The sequence below is a fragment of the Triturus cristatus genome, chromosome 4_1 (assembly GCF_964204655.1).
Source record: "Triturus cristatus chromosome 4_1, aTriCri1.1, whole genome shotgun sequence".
Lineage (NCBI taxonomy): Eukaryota > Metazoa > Chordata > Amphibia > Caudata > Salamandridae > Triturus > Triturus cristatus.
In genome coordinates this window covers 741,424,655-741,444,227 of record NC_140585.1, presented here as the reverse complement: position 1 = coordinate 741,444,227, position 19,573 = coordinate 741,424,655, and the positions used below count along the sequence as shown (strand labels likewise).

Genomic DNA, 19,573 nt, shown 5'->3' with positions numbered 1-19,573 from the left:
TGCATCTCGGCCCACCGCAACGATTGGTCCCGCCAAGATTATTGGCTAGTGTCGCGAGACGTAGCCCTGTGGACTGTAGATGTGGAGCATATGCCCCGTTCTCTATCTGACCACGCTCCCTGCTTGTTGAAACTGCTGATCCCAGGCTTTCCACGCCCGGCATTCGCATGGCGCCTCCCGCCTCATGCTCTACTTGATGATGCTTTTAGGGAAGAGATTAGGAAGGATATCACTGACTATTTTGAACTCAATGCTGGGTCGGTAGCCACCGAGACATCCCTATGGGAAGCATTTAAAGTTGTAATTAGGGGCCTGTGTATTGCCCGTCAGGCTGGAGTGTTGAGGGTGATAAGAAGCACCCTCGCATCTCTGGAGACCAATATAAAAGAACTTGAACACAAATTCTTTGATACGGGCGAACAGCACATAGCTGGACTGGTGAAAGCCAAGCTATTGGACTATGCTGAGGAGGCGCAGCGTGAGGTAAAATTCTTGGGTAAATATGCGGAGGCTAGAAGGTATGGCGAGGGGTGGAGACGGGGAAAGGCATTAGCAGGTATGCTGAAAGCACCAAGATCTGTGACATATATACATGAACTGCGCACAACATCTGGCGTCCCGGTTAGAGGGCAAGGAGATATCCTGGGTGCCTTTTCTGATTGCTACTCTAAACTATATACAGTTACTCAGGGAACGTGCCCGGAAGGGTTGGAATCTTTTCTGGATTCGATTGCGCTGGTATGGTTTAATAACACGCACAGGGAATACATGGATCTCCCGATCAGTCCGGAAGATGTGGCACAGGTTATAAAGAGCTTGCCACCCGACAAGGCCCCGTGACCAGATGGCCGAACCACGGCCTTTTATAAGGCATACACTGAAGAGCTGGCCCCTAGACTGTTAGCCGTATATGAAGAGGCTTTGGAAACGGGCGTATTGCCTGCATCCATGCGTGAGGCTCTGATTATTACACTGCTAAAACCACATAAACCGGCAGAAGACAGACTCCTACAGGCCCCTTTCCTTGATAAATGTAGATGTGAAGATCCTTGCCAAATTAATTGCAAACCGGGTGCAGCCAATGTTGCCTATGATAGCGCTCCCCGATCAGTCGGGATTTATCCCAGGGAGATCAACCTCACACAATCTACGCACGATCTTCTCAGCCCTGCATTACTTACACCCAGATGTTCAGGCGGCGGTGGTGTTTTTGGATGCCACCAAGGCCTTCGATACTCTTGAGTGGCCCTATTTATTTGCTATATTGGGCAGGATGGGCTTTAGCCCACTCCTCATTAAAAAAAATTGCTGAGGTCAAATATCTGGGGATATGGATAAGTCGAGATCTTCAAGAAATCTGGAACCTTAACTATGGCAGAGCGATGATGTGGCTGGGAGAAAAGGTAAAGATATGGGCGAGACTACCCTTGTCACTCACAGGGAGGATAGCGGTGGCTAAAATGATTATATTACCTAAATTCCTTTACCTGTTCGCAAACATACCGATTCCGCTTACATCACATTTTTTTACCACCTTGAGATCACATCTGGTTGAACTAGCATGGGCAGGCGGACAAGCAAGGGTGTCCTGGGACATGCTGACGCTGCCCTTAAAACAAGGAGGCCTGGGCGCCCCAGACATGCGGCTATATGCACTTTGCGCTCAAGCTCAATTTTTGCATTTTTGGACCCACCCAACTCCCTTTCAACCACATGTGGCAGTGGAACGGGATGCTGTTGCGCCAATTCCACTAAAAGTAGCAATATGTGCCAAAGCGAAACGCCCTAGAGGGGATGTGGATACTGCTGGAACACTACGATGGGCGTGGGAGGAATTGCACAAGAGGGCGGGAGTCCCGTTGCTCTATGCCCCCTCGCTTTCCTTGGTGCATAACCCGATGCTGCCGTGTATTGAAGATGGCGTTGACAAACCCCTAGTGAAGAAAATGCACCTTCATACATTCGCTGATCTCTTCCCCGACAACACGTTCATGTCCCCCCCGGTGGCAGAGGAGGGCCGCACTGTGACCTTCTCTGAATTGTTTTTGTATCACAAATTGCGGGCAGCATGCCGCGCACTCAGCGAGGACTTCCCGGCGGCCCCTCCGACATTCACTGCTTTGGAGGGCGTGGTGGGCTCCCCATCTCCACGCAAGTTAGTCACCCGTATATACCGGCAAATGCAAAGCACAGCACCAGTGGTCACACCTAAATCCCTCCATTATTGGAATGAGGACCTCCAATCCCCACTGACTGAGGAGCAATGGAACTTCTGCTGTGGGCAGCTCACTGAGCTCTCTTTCAACTATAGGCTATGGTTAATACATTTTAAATATTTGCACAGATTCTACAGAACCCCTATCAATCTGAAAAGGATGGGGCTCCGGGAGACTGATGAATGCTGGAGATGTAGGTACTCCCCTGCCTCTTTTTTACACATAGTCCTGCCCACTGCTCGAGAATTATTGGTCTCAGATTTTTCATTTGGTGAACCAGATTGTTGGGCGATCAGATATCCCATCCCCTGTACTTGGTATATTGGGATATGTTAAGGATACTCCACCAAAATCGCGCAAATTGCATGCGTTGCTTCTATTATTTGCTAAAAGGCAGGTGGCGGTGTGCTGGGGCAGAAGGAGGGTACCTACGATAAAGGGCTGGCTGGCTGATGTAACATATGGACATACACAGCTGAACACATTCTGGGAGCTGATGCCGTCAACATCCCGGCCTCGCGATATTTGGGAGCCGTTCGTGCGGTGGGCTCAGGAACGTCAGGACACAGAGGCACATAGTGACACCTTGGATGGGTAGTTTCTGTAGTTGTTGGGGGGGGGCTCGGGGATTCCCCGCGAACAGCTGGACCACTTTGTTTTCCCTTCTTTGTGATTTAGAATAGAGACCAAGGTCAATTGTACGGGTTGGAGTGGAACAGTACGACAGCTATGATAATTGCATGTGGGTTCTGTATGTTCGAGTCCACATGAAACTATGTTAAATGTGCGTAGCCCCTGAAGCTTACGGACTTATTCTAAAAATATGCATTGTCCACTATGGAGTTGATACGACCAATATTGAAGTATGTACATCACTGTATGGCACATGACAACACTATGTATATGGATATGCTGCAACAACGACTGGCTGGTTATATTGGTTGTATTGTTTTGTAATTATTGCAGATATAACTAATAAATAAAAAAAATTAAAAAAAAGGAGAGCCAGAGGTACTTTATTTCAGGGAGAAAGTAGAGCATAAGCAGGAATGAATAGTGCAGTGAGACATCCTCAAATTAATGTATGATTTAGGTGAGTTCAAAGATGGAGAGCAGTTTCACATACTAGTTCCAGCTGGAGAGAACTTAAAGATAGAAGTATGTTTTCAGACACCATTCAGGGTTTTTGGATGATCTTTAGAAGTGCCGCTTGCGAGACAGGATCAAAGGCCACCGACAATTTGAGCATCATGAATGTGAGAAGTTGGCCTGGTATATGCTGCTCACTAGTTGAAGTGGCCACCTTGCATCAGTACAATTCGACTCTTATGGTAGATAGGTTTAAGACAACCTTTTAAAGAAAGCTATCCTAGTGGTAGCTGTGGAGAGCAGCCTTCAGGCTAAGTATTTAGAGGAATGTAAAGCAGCTTGTTTTACCTTGTAATCTCTTGAATCACTAAATGAAAGGACACCACACAGGTATATATATAAAATATATATGTATTTATTTCTAACACACTCTACTAATCTCTTTATGAGATTAGAAGTCAAGGACATATGCACCAATCAACATTTCACAACAAGTTAAACACAAATATGGCTGGGGCCCTAGGGGCGTACCAGACCATATACTAAAAAAGAGGTTTAGGAATATCGACTTGAGAAGAGACAAGGCCTAGGGCCTTCAGAAGCGCTGGGGCCTCACTAATCCACCCATGGCAGGTAAGTAAAGGACCCACGGGAGATGCATGCAGTGTGAGAACACAGCCGCGGATCCCAATAGACTTCAATGGAGCAAGTCGCGGTTGGAATTTTAAAGTTTTAGGATACTTCAGGAGAGTCTACAACGAAGTCACTTACAGGGTAAGTAGTTCTAGAGCCAACACACACAGGAGCACCGTAGTGCTGGAGTTACCTCACCCAGGGAAGCTGGGTGCATAGGTGTCTTTTGGTGTCGTATCGCGGCGTTGTTTTCAATGGGAGCCAAAGAAGACTTGCTGCTTGTGAAGACAGGAGAAGTGTCCGGTGGAATCCAAGGCTGAATTCAGAAGAAGGAAGACCTGAAAGCAGAGGGGACAGTGTTCAAAGTCACTTGGCAGTGACCCGGGGTAAGGAAGATGGATGCCCACAGTCATCGGGTGATTTCAGATGATCCTGGGTGTCTTGACTCTTCAGCCACGAGGTCCAGGAGGTGTTGACGACAACCAGGAGCTGGATTCAGTGTGTCCCACAAAGTTTGCAGCTTACTGAGGTGTCGGCGACCAGATTGGAGCCAACAAGCCTTGGCAACAGCAAGTCTTGTGGAAAAAGTCAGCGGTGCAGACCAGCAAGGTCTGAGGGACTCACCCAGCAAGGGTAAGTCAGGGCAGGCCTGGAGCAACCAGGGGAGCCCTTTGGTTCTGTAGAAAAGTCTTCTGGGGACCCACAAGCCAGCTGGCAAGGGATCGCAAAGATGCCTCAGGAGGATTCACTCACCAGGAACCCTCGGTAACTTGGGGCAAGGTAAGCCTCTGATCTTTGGAGGAAATCGTGCTGGAGGCTTGGACCACACATGGTCCAAAGCACAAGTTCGTAGAACGTCGTGAAGGGGTTGCACTTGAAAATAGTGCCTGGTACCCAGGTATTGCAGTTCCTCGTCACTTGTGGGGTCCACTTGCCTCAGCTTCACTGGGGACTCACGATGGCCTTGAAGAAGTCAGGAAATCTACTTCTGGGGCTGTAGGGACTTTGGACTCCGGCGGGAGCAGGAAAGTTTGCAACCGTTGATTCAAACTTTTGGTGCCTGTCAAGCAGGGGAGTCACTCCTTGACTCCAAGGGAAATTCTTCAGTCTTCCAGAGGTAGTGGAATGTCGAAGGTCCAGGATTCTTCTTCAGAGCATCGTCCAAGGATATCTAGTTTGCAATGGTAAGGGTTCCCTAACTTATACTATAAGGAAGGGAGGGACTAGCTCTATGACCGCTCCTATGGGAGGGTCAGGGGAGTGGGTGGCTACACCCACTTCCCTTTGTCCACTTTCGTGCCAGAGCAGGGGCTGGTAGCCCCTGAACCGGTTTGAGCTGGCATATGCACAGAGGAGCCTACTGCTCCCCCAGTGCAGGACTTCAAAGCACTCTAGGAGTGCACCCACCCATCCCCAATACACTAAATCCTGTCTGGAAGGTGGTTACACCTCCCTGTGACAGGATGCCTATTGTTGGGCCTCCTCCACTGCGAGTTCTGGTCAGCAGCAGGAGGGCAGCCCAGTGTCTGTGCTGGTGGCATCCATTTTGTGATGCCAGGGCTCTTCAGGATTCTACCGTGTTTCCACAGTGGGTACATGTCTATCCCTCTAGAAGGGTGGGATCATACTCCCACACCAGTTACTGGTGTGGGGGTATGATTCCAAAGCGTTTGACACCAAACACAACATGTTTTGATGCAGCCATTCCAAAGTTAGCATTTACCGCTAGGTTATAATGCACTTAAGAGTATATGGTTTAACCACATCCACAAACAGCCACAGAGAATGGACTCTGAGAGCTGTAGAGGGTCCCTGCTCAGGCAGAAGCACCCCCTCACATGGAAACCAAGCACCCTGCCCTCAGGATTGATAGGGCCTGCCTTAGGGGTGACTGATAGGTTTATATGTGTGTGCAGGTAGAGATATAGTGTACCTATATCTCAGTGAGGAGTGCTAACACTACCTCACCCAGGCTGCAGTAGCAGGCCTGTGGTGTCAGATTTAGTCTGCTTCCCAGGGGTGGCATAATACATGCTTCAGCCCCTGGTAGGCCTGTGAAGTACCTATGCCCTTGGTACCTAATGTACCATATACTAGGAGCTCATAAGGTACCACAGTATCCAATCACTAGTGCTTCTAATATGCACACCATGTCGTTTAAGCAGATAGGCTGGGGTCCTGGATAGCACGATAACAGCCAGACTAGTCAAAAACCATCAAAACACCAGGAAAAAAGTGGGGGCAACCATGTAGTCAGATTCCACCTTCCTACAATGAATATGATTGGTGAACCTTCATCTGCAGTGGCCACCATGACCAGAGTATTTTCATTTATTGGAAAAATCCAACTGTGTGGTGTCCGGCATGTAATAAGACTTGGCACACTGCAAGATTTGGGAGCCTTGCATTTTTCCATATATTTTGTGCCACATGGGAGCTAGGTTTGCTGGTTCAAATATTTTTAATTAGGGGAGTTAAAAGGATTTCCCTGAATGCTTAAACATGTGCCCAGAGCTGAGAAGCAGTTTCTGATAACTGGTTTAGACTTGTCCACAAAATCTCAGTCTTTGCCAGCATTCCATCCATGGCCTGAGAAGGCCTATAATGGTTTTACTGGCAAGGCATGTGGTTACAGCTGAGTCTGTTAGACCAAAGTTACCTGTTGCTTGTAACGCGAGGTCAACAGCTCTTGGTTGCAAGTTATAATTTTTGTTTTAATGAAATACTTCTTCAAAGATTATAAATCAGCATTCAGTAAGGTCATACTCTATCAAATGTTTTAATTCAATGGATTCTGATTTACAGTCTGTGAATGCATTATGTGAATTTGATAGTGGGAACATTCTGTCATGGTTTTTGCCCTATATAACATTGTACTAATCTGTACTACACTTACGCATATCTATAAATTGTGATTTTTTTATGTTACGGTTGACCATAGTTAATGATTTGCACATTAAGTTAGCCACAGTTGATGAGGGCACAGTTTGAGTAACTGATGTTACACTAAATGCATTTTTCTCTTTCTCTTGTTTCAGGAGCCACGCTGCAGTAGCTAATTAGAATGTTGCAAATGTTTTGGATTCTGTGAGATGTGTGTATCTGTGTGTGGTTCACAGAGAGCTGAAAAATGAATCTCCACACGTGTGCATGAGACAAGTTGACTGCGATGTATCATCCTGCAACAAGATATCTCTTGCAGGGCCGCACATGGAAAATATCCACAGTGCGATGTCTGGGAGTAAGCCTGACAATGTTTTATTGTGTAATATTAGGCTGTGATTGGGTCTCTTTTTAAGTAGGGAGGGATTGTTCTTCACTGCAAAGAACTGTGGGGCAGATTCACAAGCCCCTTGCGCCACTTTTGCGTCACTTTTAACATGGAAAAAGTGACGCAAAAGTGGCGCAAGGTGCTTGTAAATCTGCCTCTGTATGTTTTAATTGTAGATTGCTGAGCTATTTACATTGCATTGCACCTTTCCGATCTCTAGAGATTAGAAGTCTCTTCTTGTGCTCAAAGAGGTAGACTCGTGAGCAAATCCATTCTCACTTAGCCAACTAAATCTTGACTTGATTTTCCTTTCAGAGGCTTTAATTGCTGACGCCTTTTGCTTGACTTATCTCATGCATTCCCTTTAGCTTAGCATTTTAGGGAATTTTTCCTTCAAGGGAAACTGATTTTGCTCTATGACCACTGTTAGCATTTTGCTTTGTATTTTCTAACGTTGGATTGATTCGAACTATGCATTAAGAGATTCGTGTAACTGACCATTTATCATTGATAATCTTTAATGAGTTGAGTTTGTAATTTTGCTAATCTACTAATAAATCTTCATGGTTTGCAAGTACACTAGTCTCTGCCTTACTTAAGGAGCCTAAAGTGCTTCACTGTTGTCGCTGTTTTGTCGATGTTAAACCTCAGCCTGGGACTAATGGTCCAGCCGCTTGAGTGCAGCTTGTATTTGAGTTTGCACCAAGGATATGCACGGTGTAAATCCCATCCCAGTGTTACAATAGTGATACATTGTTATGTGTTATTGTTTTATTGGTGCATAGTGAAATTGTGGTTTATTAAAAAAAAACGTTATTTGGGCTAACCGCCCGTAAAAGACCCTACATTAGCACAGTACCTATAAATTTACAGTTTGGCAATGTAAAACAAACTCTGAAACATTAATAAAACATTTCACAAATTATTAATAGCAATAGCTATGGGGCATAAAAATTCGTTTTTCCAATTTGTCTTCCTATGCTATGCCAGTTTTAAAAATACATTTCATCAATGCACTAAAAATACAATAATTAAAACCATATGAAAAAAACATAAATGGATCAGCTATATCATTCGATGGCCTTGCTTCTAATAAACCAACACCAGTGTATATATGTTGATACCGCACAGACAACTACCTGTGAAGATTCTATGCGGAGGATATGCATAGCAAATCTCACGCTTTTGACAACCTAGTTGTCTGCATAAAGGTATAATCCATGTTTTCCTGGGTCGGGTATAACCTGGGCAGAAAAACATAAAGTGCACTAGTAATTCATTAGCTTGTTCGCAAACTGGGCATAGGCTACTTGTTGCGATCAGATGATTTAATTTTTCCAGTAGTAGCATTAGAGGTAAAGTGCTATAGCGAAATTTAAGAAAACGGGCCTTTGCTGGTAAAGAGTTAATAAAATCAAAGAACGGCCCCTATTGAGTGTTAGGTTTAAAGTCTAGGAAAATTAACTAAGAGAACTCTTCGTTACATTCTGGAATTCTCTGTCATGAACATGGGCCCAATATGCATCTATAAGTGCAGACCTCGACAAAATAGTTGCTGGGGTCGGGGTAGACCAAAATTCCAGTAGCCCAATTTGAACAAGAAGCTTTTGGATATATAATAGCCTTTGAATTTTAGAACAACCAGCCATTGAGATCACCTCCTCAAAAGCTTCTCGATAATCCCCCAGGTCACCAGAATATTTCAGCCTTATCCAATAGAGCAACGGCCTTAATTGGGCCTTGCGTATTATTGAATGTAGGCCCATGTCCTTTCTAAGCAGTATTAACGGTGTACTACTAGGATATTGGTCAATGCTCTGAAAAAGTTGTTCTCCGCTACTCCAAATCTGGTCAAATTATAAGTGCCCCATACATCAGCACCATACAGGGTTCTGCCCTCTGCTGTAGCTCTATAGACCATAAGAGCAGGCGATATAGATTTAAACCGGGACGTTCTATAGCACCTCAATATTGTAGCGGATTGATGGGATAAATTTAGGCAACTCTTATCCACCTGTGGGGCCCATGCCATACATTTTGTGAACATGACCCCTTGATAGTCGGGGATCCTCTCTAAAGGACATCCCCCCAACCTTATCAATCCCCTGAATGTTTTATGGGGGTTAAGGGTCATACACTTGGTTTTGGGATGGTTTATCGTATGCCCGTGCTCAGTGCAGAAGTGTTCACATTTATTCAGCAGCCGTTGGAGACCACTGGGGGTCTTAGATGTTAAAAGGGTATCATCTCCAAATAGTAAAAGGGGAGTATTTTGGCCAGTTAAGCATGGGGCATCATTTAGATCATGTTCTACATAGGATACCACATCATTGAGATACAGAGAAAAAAGCGTTGGGGCAAGGACACAGCCTTGGCGTACTCCATTCTTAATCTCAATCCAATCTGTCAGCTCCCCTCCCCGACCCCATTTTACTTGAGTATAGGTGTCCTGATGAAGGCGGACCAACATATTCAGACTATCAAGCTGCACTCCACTATTCCTTTACACAACCCACAGTTTGGGTCAAGGGACTGAATCACACGCCGATTTTAAATCAACGAAGACCAGATGAAGATTTGCTTTTTGCATAATCACAATTTTCCAATAAATAAGTAAAAATCTGGTCAACCGTATGAATCCCTCTTCTAAAACCTGCCTGGAGGGGGAAAAGAGCATGATGTTCCTCAGTCCAAGAGTCTAATCTTACCAATATTTGACTGTCAAAGGCCTTTTGGGCTACGTCTATACGGCTAATGGGCCTATAGTTTAGAGGGGAATTGTGCAGGCCTTATTTATGGACCGGCACTATTTGGGCTGCATTCCAACTGGCAGGGACCATGGCCCCTTTTAAAATATAAATTTGCCAATTTATTAAAATAGAGGGCCCAAGTCTCAATATATGCCGTAAGAGGTCACCTGGGATCCCATCGGGTCCAGCTGCTTTGCCTGGAGCAATAGCCTTGACTGCGTGTGGTCCCTCATCTACATCTCAAGAGAGCTTGTCAGAGGGTAATCTGCATTCTTAGGCTGCGCTAATCCAGCCACCTTGGAACTCTGATGTAATTGATATAGATCCGAAAAATTGGCATGCCCGACCTCAGATAGAATTGTGTCCGATAGGGCTCTTAGAAGACTATCCTGACCATTTACGACCAACTTCCAAAAGGTTTTAGAATCTTTAGATACAGCTGCTTCATGGATATTTTCCCATACTTTGTATTCCCAACACCGGAGTGCTTTTGATTAGGTTGCTTTATACTCCTTCCTTTTCAGTCTATTTACAGCCGATTCCCCCGACATAAGGGAAACAAAGTTTGTTCTTTTTATTGTTACACAACTTAGTATACCAGGAGCACTAGGAATTATTATGGGTCTTTGTCATCTAATGGGTACGTGTGAAACATACATCCAAGATTTCAAATTGTGGTGTATTAACGCACTTCCTAGGGGTTCCATATCTAGGTTAGAAAGGATTGAACTAAAGCTATATTACTGGGGAACTAACAGGCGCTACAAGTGAAATAGGTGGAGTTTTTGCTTTAATGGACAACAAATGTATAATCTTGGACAAGGGAGGTGAGCAAGACAAATACCTGTGCTATATTGCAGATACTGTATAATATTTGGTAGCATACCATTTTTGATGTATGATTTCGAAACCGTAGCTGTATTGAGCAGCATGAATAGGGTCTTCTAGCCAGTGTTAGGGGCCACGAGTATCGGGTTACCCACTTGGAGGATGACTCTTTCAGTGCTGCATGAGGGTTTGAAGCTAGAATGAGAATTGCTTAAATGCTTTCCCAATGGGGGATATATCTGTGCTATTGTAAATTTGTGTTGGCAACTTTGTCTATAGCTTGCCCACATTAGAAAAAGCTCCTTCAGCAAACTCTGAGTGATGACCCATTAGTGAGAGTCCTCTCCTGTGCCCTAGAGTTAATTTGAGCAGCTCTCTTCCTATCAGGTATGTGACCAAGCAAAATGCTCAGAAACCAAGAACCAATTTCCAATTGCGCATGAATTTCACATTTTCTTTCATGCTGACACAACAAACTACTGTCCCATCACTTGTAAGAACCAATATATATTTTTGCAGAACATGAAGAGGAAAGTGTGCAAATATCTTATTTCCCTAAACTAGGCGTTTTTAACCAGTGGTCCAAGGACCCCTGGGGGTTCGCAATACACACTCATCAGGGGGGCTGAGACTCCTTATAAAATTAAATAATATTTTGAGAAAAGTGTATTAAAATAAAGGAGTAAAATGTAAACTGAAACATTTAAAATGCTGTGTCAAATGTGGAGGCTAAAAATGAAGTCTGCATCCTCAGATTGATTTGTAGAGCAGTGCAAGTGCATTAAACATAATATGGTATTGACAATGGGTGGCCTCAATTGAATTTAAAAAAGCTCTAACCTTTCTATTAAAATTTAGATTTTTTTCATTTGTTAATTAAATACAATTTTTAATCATTTGTGTATTTGTTTGATGAATGTTTTGTTTCTGTATTTTTGAGTACTGTTTTTAAGTTAAAATCATCACAATTGTTGGTGTTTCACCGACTTCCAGAAGTGACTCAATGGGGATCCTTGGATTCTAATACTGATTAGGGTGGTGGGGGTCTCGTTTCCAGTAATGATTAAGTAAGAGTCCACAGAAGTCAAAAGGTTAAGAACCGCAGCTCGCAGCTACAAAATATGTGAATTAATTGTGTTGCTGCTGGGATAAAATCCTCTTTCTGGACAACGCTATCATGGATTTAATGAACATTTGAACGAAAACACCACGGACTGAAGCAGGGGAAGAGTAATGTGTCTGTATATTTTGAAAATGGTGGTGTGGTGAAATAATAGATAAAAGCAGAAACCAAAAAGTGCTATTATACTATTTTGCTAAGTAGAGTTGATTTAGTAAGCTTAGACAAACTTACCTTGACAGTCTTTCCCAAAATATCCCTTACAACATTTTGTCATCCACGTCAAAAGGGCACATTCTCGGCGGCATCCATTTACATTCCTTCTGTAAGAATTATTGTATGGGCACTTCTGCTGTGTTCCCTGCATAATGTAAATCATGAACAGAGTTGTGGAGAAGATGTGACGAATTACAAACCACACATTTTATTTCTTTGGGAATAATTACATCTCCTAAACTGTTCTTGAACATCAAACATATGTTTTATTATATTATGGGACACTGATCTGCAAACAATCTTTTTCAAGTCCCATCAAAAGAATGTTCACTATGAGCACCCTTGATTCAGTTTCACTCCAAAAACCACCTAAAGAGTGAGTTTCCCAATTCCAGCTTTAGATTCTCTTCATTCAATTTTTGGACTACAAAGTTTTCAGTCTCTAAGACAGCCATGCATTCAAAAGATGCACTAAGACCAGATTGTTTCTGATCTTTACAACATGACTTTGTGGCCCACCTCCAAACAACCAATTTGCATCAACTCCCTCTGCCCCAGCCTTATCATTCATCAGTAAAATACCTACAATGCAGGTAAGTATGTAAGGCAAGAAATCTACCTTAACCTATAATCACACTTTCTGCATCATGACTAGTGCATATTTCTTAGTCCATATATTAATTTTGACTTTGCAGCTTTCATCCTTCACGTGCTCCTATGTATGAACTGTCAGCAATCCCATAAGAATGGGATCACTAATGGCATAATTATTCTCTATCCGTAAGAATGCCCTTTAATATTCATTTGCATAGATGACCAGTCGGTTTGCCACATTATATATATATATATATATATATATATATATATATATATATATATATCTCCACATATATATCTTTTTTCACTGAAAAAAAACAAAGGTTACAGGGGCGTTATAGTTAGGCTGACATTTCATCGTGCAGCAAAACCAGAGAAATTCAGCAGGTTTAGTTAGATGAGCTAACTATAACTTGCGCCCCCACAATGCACTTCCATGACCTCACTATTACATCACTCATGACATGGTCAGTGACATCACTGATGACATCATTCGGTGACTGAGTGTTTCTAAAAAATTTATGAGTGTTAAATATATGTATGCCAAGGTGTATTGATGAATGAGTGGGTGTGTGAGTGCCTGCACGGATGATTTAGTGGGTGCGTGACTGGCTGTATAAGTGAGTGATTATATGTGTCTCAGTGAATGTTTAGGTGAGTGGCTAATCTGTGCGAATGTATGTTATCAGTCTGTCAGTTGGTGTGTAAGTGGCTGCATGGGTTAGTGAGTAGGTACCTGAGTGTCTACATGGGTTATTGATTGATTATCTGAGTACCTGTGTGGGTGCCTGAGTGTCTGTGTGGGTAGGTGAGGGGATGTGTGACTGCATGCATGGATGAGTGAGTGGATAAATCACTGGCTGTATGGGTTCATGTGTGCATCTGAGAGGGGCTGTATGGGCGAGTGAGTGTGCGTATGGCTGTGTCAGTGAGTGAATGGATGTCTCAGTGCTATATGGGTGAGTAACTGGATATGTGAAAGGCAGTATATGTGAGTGTTGGAGTATATAAGTGACTGTATGTGTGAGTGAGTGATTCTGAGAGTGGCTGTGTGGGTGAGTGTGTGCTTGTGTCAGTGACTTTATAGGTGAGTAAGTATTTGCTAGTATCTGTATGAATAAGTGAGTCGGTGTGTGTAACGGTATAGATGAGTAAGTGACAGTGTGATTGGGTAGGTGTGTGAGCAGCTCTATGAATGTCTGACAGTGTATGAGTAGCTCTATGGGTGTATGAGTGGATATGTCATTGGCTGTATTAGTGAGTGAGTGTGTGAATGAGTCACTGTATGGGTGAGTGGAAGTGTGTGTAGCCCTATGAATGAGTGAGTGAGTATGTAAGTGCTGTTATGTGTGTGCCAATGGTTTCAAGAATAGTAGTGTGAAAGTAGAAGTGGGTGTATGAATGGTTACATGGGGTATAAGTGACTGTGTCAGAGATTCTGTGGATGATGTCATCAGTGATGTCATTTGCGATGTCATCAGTGATGTTACTAACCATGTCACGAGTGATGTAATCTGTGAGGTCATAAGCGGTGCATTGCGGGGGCGCAATGCCAGCCTAACTATAACGTCAGTGAATTTCTAAGGTTTTTTTAATTCCATTTCCTAATTATAACGTCCCTTTACCCTTTGTTTTTTTCAGTGAATTTCTAAGGTTTTAATGTTCCTGTATCTTTTGGTTTTTTCAATTTCTAAGGTTTTTTTAAATTCTGTTTCTTAATTGTAATCTTCAATTTTTTGTAAGTGAACCTGTAAGATTTTTGTACTTTCTTTCTATAATTGGGTATTGTGTATTATATTTATATAATACTACACTGATTTTTTATTTCATATGTCTTTATCAAAAATACACTAATAAATCGGTGCAACAATGTTGCATTTACAGTGGAGATCAGTAAATGTATGTCACCTACTGAAAAATACACTTAAAGAAATGTTTTAAATAAAGTTTAAATATGTAGTAAATATTCCATTAACTTTTCTTTCTATGATCAATTTAGAAGAAAGCCTCTTTCTCACAATTCTTTTTATTCGTGACTACCAAAGTCATCGCGATGACGTCAGTAATCGAAGAGTGCGTGGTTTCTACAAAGTCTAAGACATATTCTGCAGTATATTTAATAGTAGAGGTTTATTAGTGTACTTTTTAGACTCATATTTTTCTAGTGAATTTCCAGATTAATCACCTCCAAACACTTTTTCCCATTTCAACGAAGACAGAGGAAGTCGTGATGATGTCGCGGATAGTGCACACTTTTCAACAACTCTGAAACGTATATGTAGAGGTACTATGAACATGTTTAGTATATCTGTTCACTATTGTAATATTGAAAGTTCTGTTTTTATTTCCATTTTTAAACAAAATTACTTTAAACTTATATTTTGCTTTCCCGTTTCACACAGCAAAAACCGCAACTATTTCGGTCACCGCGAATATCACATGACTGGGACAGAAAGGAATATGATTGGATAATATACTTATCAGCAACATCGATAGGAAGTACACACCTAGTCCTCCTTTTTGAATCTTCTTTCATAGAACTTCATTCGGAGCAGGTGGATTCATTTTGCTCTGGAAACGTTTTGCTAGTTTTTTTTCTATCAGAAATGGCAACACAGCAAGGAGATGGGGGTCATCAGGAAAAACAGCTGGACAAGGATGTGGAGGAGGTAGACAGTGAAGATCTGGAAGAACAGCAGCCTCCATAAAAGAGAGCCAGTCTGGCTTGGGATTTTTTTTACAATCCCATCAGGTGACTCAAAAACAGCTGCCAAACTTGTGCAGTGCACAATTTGCAAGAAGACCCTCTCTAGAGGTACCAACAAGAAGTATTCATATGGGACAACGTCTATGTTATACCATCTAAACACCCATCATAAAAACCTCTCCACCTGGTGATCAAGCAGAGGGAAGCTGGACGACTATCTCCTTCAGTGGCAGCAGCAAAGATTCCTGGTCAAAAACTCCCTTCTGAGGTGCAGAGTACTGCAACATATATGGCTCCAGAGATGTCAAGAATGGCCATGTACTGCATGGACTGTAGTGTTGTCATACGTGCTGGTGAGCAGTCTCTTACAACTATTCACAATGCTGCAAAACAGCATACAGGGATTTTTTTCCTCTTTTATATGTTTCGCCCATCTTTCAGTGCACGTTTTTACAAATCTTGCTGTCCCAGTTCCTATTTTTGTTATCTAAAAAACAACAAAGAAATGTAATTTTTTTTTACAAAAGACCAAAACAAAAAAGGTTCCTGTTGGAACTGCCTTTTACAGCTAAAAAAATGATAAAGTATTTATACATGCTGGAATGAGTTTATGACTGTTGTATTAATAATTGAATGAGTGCACAACTGGTTCATGGATGTTACGATGAGTGCAGCAGTGGTGCCTGAGTAAATCTGTGAGTGCATAAGTAGTGCCTGAGTGATTGGATGAGTACAAACTTAGTGATTGGGTGATTGCATGTGCACCTAGGTAGTGTGTGGCTGCATGGATAAGTGTACATATGTAGTGCCTTAGTGAATGGAAGAGTGGAACAGTAGTGCCTGAATGAATGGATGAATGCATGTATAATGGCTGGGTGAATGAATGAGTGCATGGGTAGTGCCTGAGTAAATGGATGAGCACATGCATAGTACCTGAGTGAACAGATGAGTGCAAGGGTAGTGCCTGAGTGATTTGGATGTGTCCATGGGTAGTGCCTGGGTGAATGGATGAGTGCGTGGGTAGTGCAAGAGTGAGTATGTGAGTACATGGGTACTGGCTGAGTGATTCAATATGTGCATGGTTAGTGCCTGGGTTAATGCATGAGTGAAAGGAGGAGTGTAAGTGTAGTTCCTGGGTCATTAGACAAGTGTTTAGATAGTGCCTGAGTGAATAGATGAACACTTGCATAGTGCCTGAATAAATGGATGAGTGGAAGGGTAGTGCCTGGGTGATTGGTTATGTGCATGTGTAGTGCGTGGGTGAACGGATGAGTGCATGGATAATGCCAGAGTGAATTACGAAGTGCATGGGTAGTGCCTGGATCATTCGATGAGTGCATGGGTAGTGTCTGAGTGAATGGATGAGCTCATGCATCCTGCCAGTGTGGTCAGATGAGTGTATGGATATTGCCTGGGTGATTGGAGAATGTATGAGTAGTGCCTGGTTGATTGCATGAATACATCAGTATTGCCGAGGTGATTGGATGAGTGCATGCGTAATGACTGGGTGAGTGGATGAGTGCATGGGTAATGCCTCAATGAACAAATGAGTGCAAGGGTAGTCCCTAGGTGATTGTGAGAGTGCATGGATAGTGCCTCAGTGAATGGATGAGCACATGCGTAGTGCCTGAGTGAATGGATGAGTGCAGGGGTAGTGCCAGGGTGATTGGATATGTGAATGGGTAGTGTCTGAGTGAATGGATGAGTGCAAAGGTAGTGCCTGGGTGATTGGATATGTGTATGGTTAGTACGTGGGTGAATAGATGGGTGCATGGGTAGTTCATGAGTGAATGGATCAGTGCAAGGGTACTGCCTGAGTAAATGAATGAGTTGAAGGGTAACACCTAAGTGATTGGATGAGTGCAAGGTAGTGCCTGGGTAATTGTGTTTGTCCGAGGTTAGAACCTGGGTGATTAGGTGAGTGCATGGATAGTGCCTGAGTGATTGAGTGAATGAATGTATAGTGTCTGCGTGATTGCGTGAGTGCATGGATAGTACCTGGGTGATTGGATGAGGGCATGGGTACTGCCTGGGTGATTGGATGAGTGCATGAGTAGTGCCTGGATACATGGATGAGTGCATGGAGAATGCCTGGGTGAATGAATGACTAAGGGTGATGCCTCGGTAAATGGATGAGTGCAAGGGTAGTGGCTGAGAGAATTGAGGAGTATAAATGTACTGCCTGAGTGAAAGGATGAGTGCATGGATAATGTCTGGGTGAATGAATGAGTGTATGGGTAGTGCCTGGGTGATTGGATGAGTGCATGGATAGGGACTGGGTGAATAGATAAGTGCACGGGTAGTGCCCTGGGTAAATGGATGAGTAGAAGTGTCATGCCTGGGTGATTCAATATGTGCATGGTTAGTACTTGGGTGAATAGATGAGTGCATAGGTAGTGCATGAGTGAATGGATCAGTGCAACAGTTGTACCTGAGTAAATGAATGACTGGAAGTATAACGCCCGAGTGATTGGATGAGTGCAAGGTAGTGCCTCAGTAATTGCATTAGTGCAAAGGTAGTCCCTGGTGATTAGGGGAGTGCATAGATAGTGCCTGAGTCATTGGGTGAATGAATGCATAGTGCTTGCATGATTGGGTGAGTACATGGATAGTGCCTGGGTGATTGGATGAGTGTGTGGGTAGTGCCTGAGTGAATGGATGAGTGGAAGGGTAGTGCCTGAGTGAATGATGAGTGCATGGATAATGGCTGGGGGAATTAATCAGTGCATGGGTAGTGCCTGGGTGAATGGATGAGTGTGTGGGCCATGTCTGAGTGAATGGATGAGTGCATGTGTAGTACCTGAGTGAACAGATGAGTTCAAGGGTAGTTCCTGAGTGATTGGATGTGTCCATGAATAGTGCCTGGGTGAATAGATGATTGTGTGGGTAGTGCAGAGTGAATAGATGACTGCACATGTACTGGCTGAGTGATTTGATATGTGCATGGTTAGTGCATGGGTGAATGCATGAGTGAATGGATGAGTGCAAAAGTAGTGCCTGGGTTATTAGATGAGTGTTTTGAAAGTGCCTGAGTGAATGGATGAACACATGCATAGTGCCTGAGTGAATGGATGAGTGGAAGGGTACTGCCTGGGTGATTGGATGTGTGCATTTGTAGCATCTGGGTGAATTAATCAATGCTTGGATAATGCCAGAGTGAATGAATGATTGCATGGGTAGTGCCTGGATCATTTGATGAGTGTATGGGTAGTACCTGAATGAATGGGTGAGTAGAAGGGTAGTACCTGGGTGATTTAATATGTGTATGGCTAATACCTGGGTGAATAGATGAGTGCAAGGGTAGTGCATGAGTGAATAGATCAGTGCAACAGTAGTACCTGAATAAATATATGAGTGTAAGGGTAACGCCTGAGAGATTGGATGAGTTCAAGATAGTGCCTCGGTTATTGTATTGGTGCAAGGGTAGTTAGTGGCTGGGTGATTGGGTGAGTGCATAGATAGTGCCTGGGTGAATGTATGAGCGCAAGCGTAGTGCCTCAGTAAATGCATGAGTGCAAGGGTAGGGCCTGGGTGAATGGATGAGTAGAAGGGTAGTGCCTGGGTGAATGAAGGAGTGCATGGGTAGTGCCTCAGTGAATAGATGAGTGCAAGGGTAGTGTCTGGGTGATTAGATGAGTGCATGGATAGTGCGTTGGGGATTCTGTGAGTGCGTAGATAGTACCTGAGTGAATGGATGAGTGCACGGGTACTGCTTGGGTAATTTGATAAGTGCATGAGTAGTGCCTGGTTGATTGTATGAGTGCGTGAGTAGCACATAGGTGACTAGATGTCTGCAAGACTAGTGCCTGGAGATTGGAATAGTGCAAGGGTAGACCCTGAGTCATTTGATGAGTGCAAGGATAGTGATCTGGTGATTGGGTGAGCACCCAGATAGGGTTTGGGTGATTGGGTGAATGCATGGATACTGTCTGCATGATTGGGTGAGTGCATGGATAGTTCCTGGGTCATTGCATGAGTGCATGGATAGTGCCTGGGTCATTGCATGAGTGAAAGGGTACTGCCTGGGTGATTGGATGAGTCCATGAGTAGTGCCTGGGTGAGTGGATGAGTGCATGGGCAGTGCCTCAGTGAATGGATGAGTGCATACATAGTGTCTGTGTGTTTGCATAGTGCATGGGTATTGCT

The 19,573-nt window shown here is 43.4% G+C and overlaps 1 protein-coding gene across 1 annotated transcript in view; it reads right to left on the bottom strand.

Annotated features, from left to right (window-relative positions):
• The window catches only part of LOC146855445 (stabilin-2-like), a 1,201,024-nt gene that overhangs the window by 310,168 nt on the left and 871,283 nt on the right, over positions 1-19,573 (bottom strand). Inside the window, 1 exon segment of the mRNA XM_085653243.1 lies at positions 12,142-12,268. Coding sequence (XP_085509369.1) covers positions 12,142-12,268 — 127 coding nt within the window.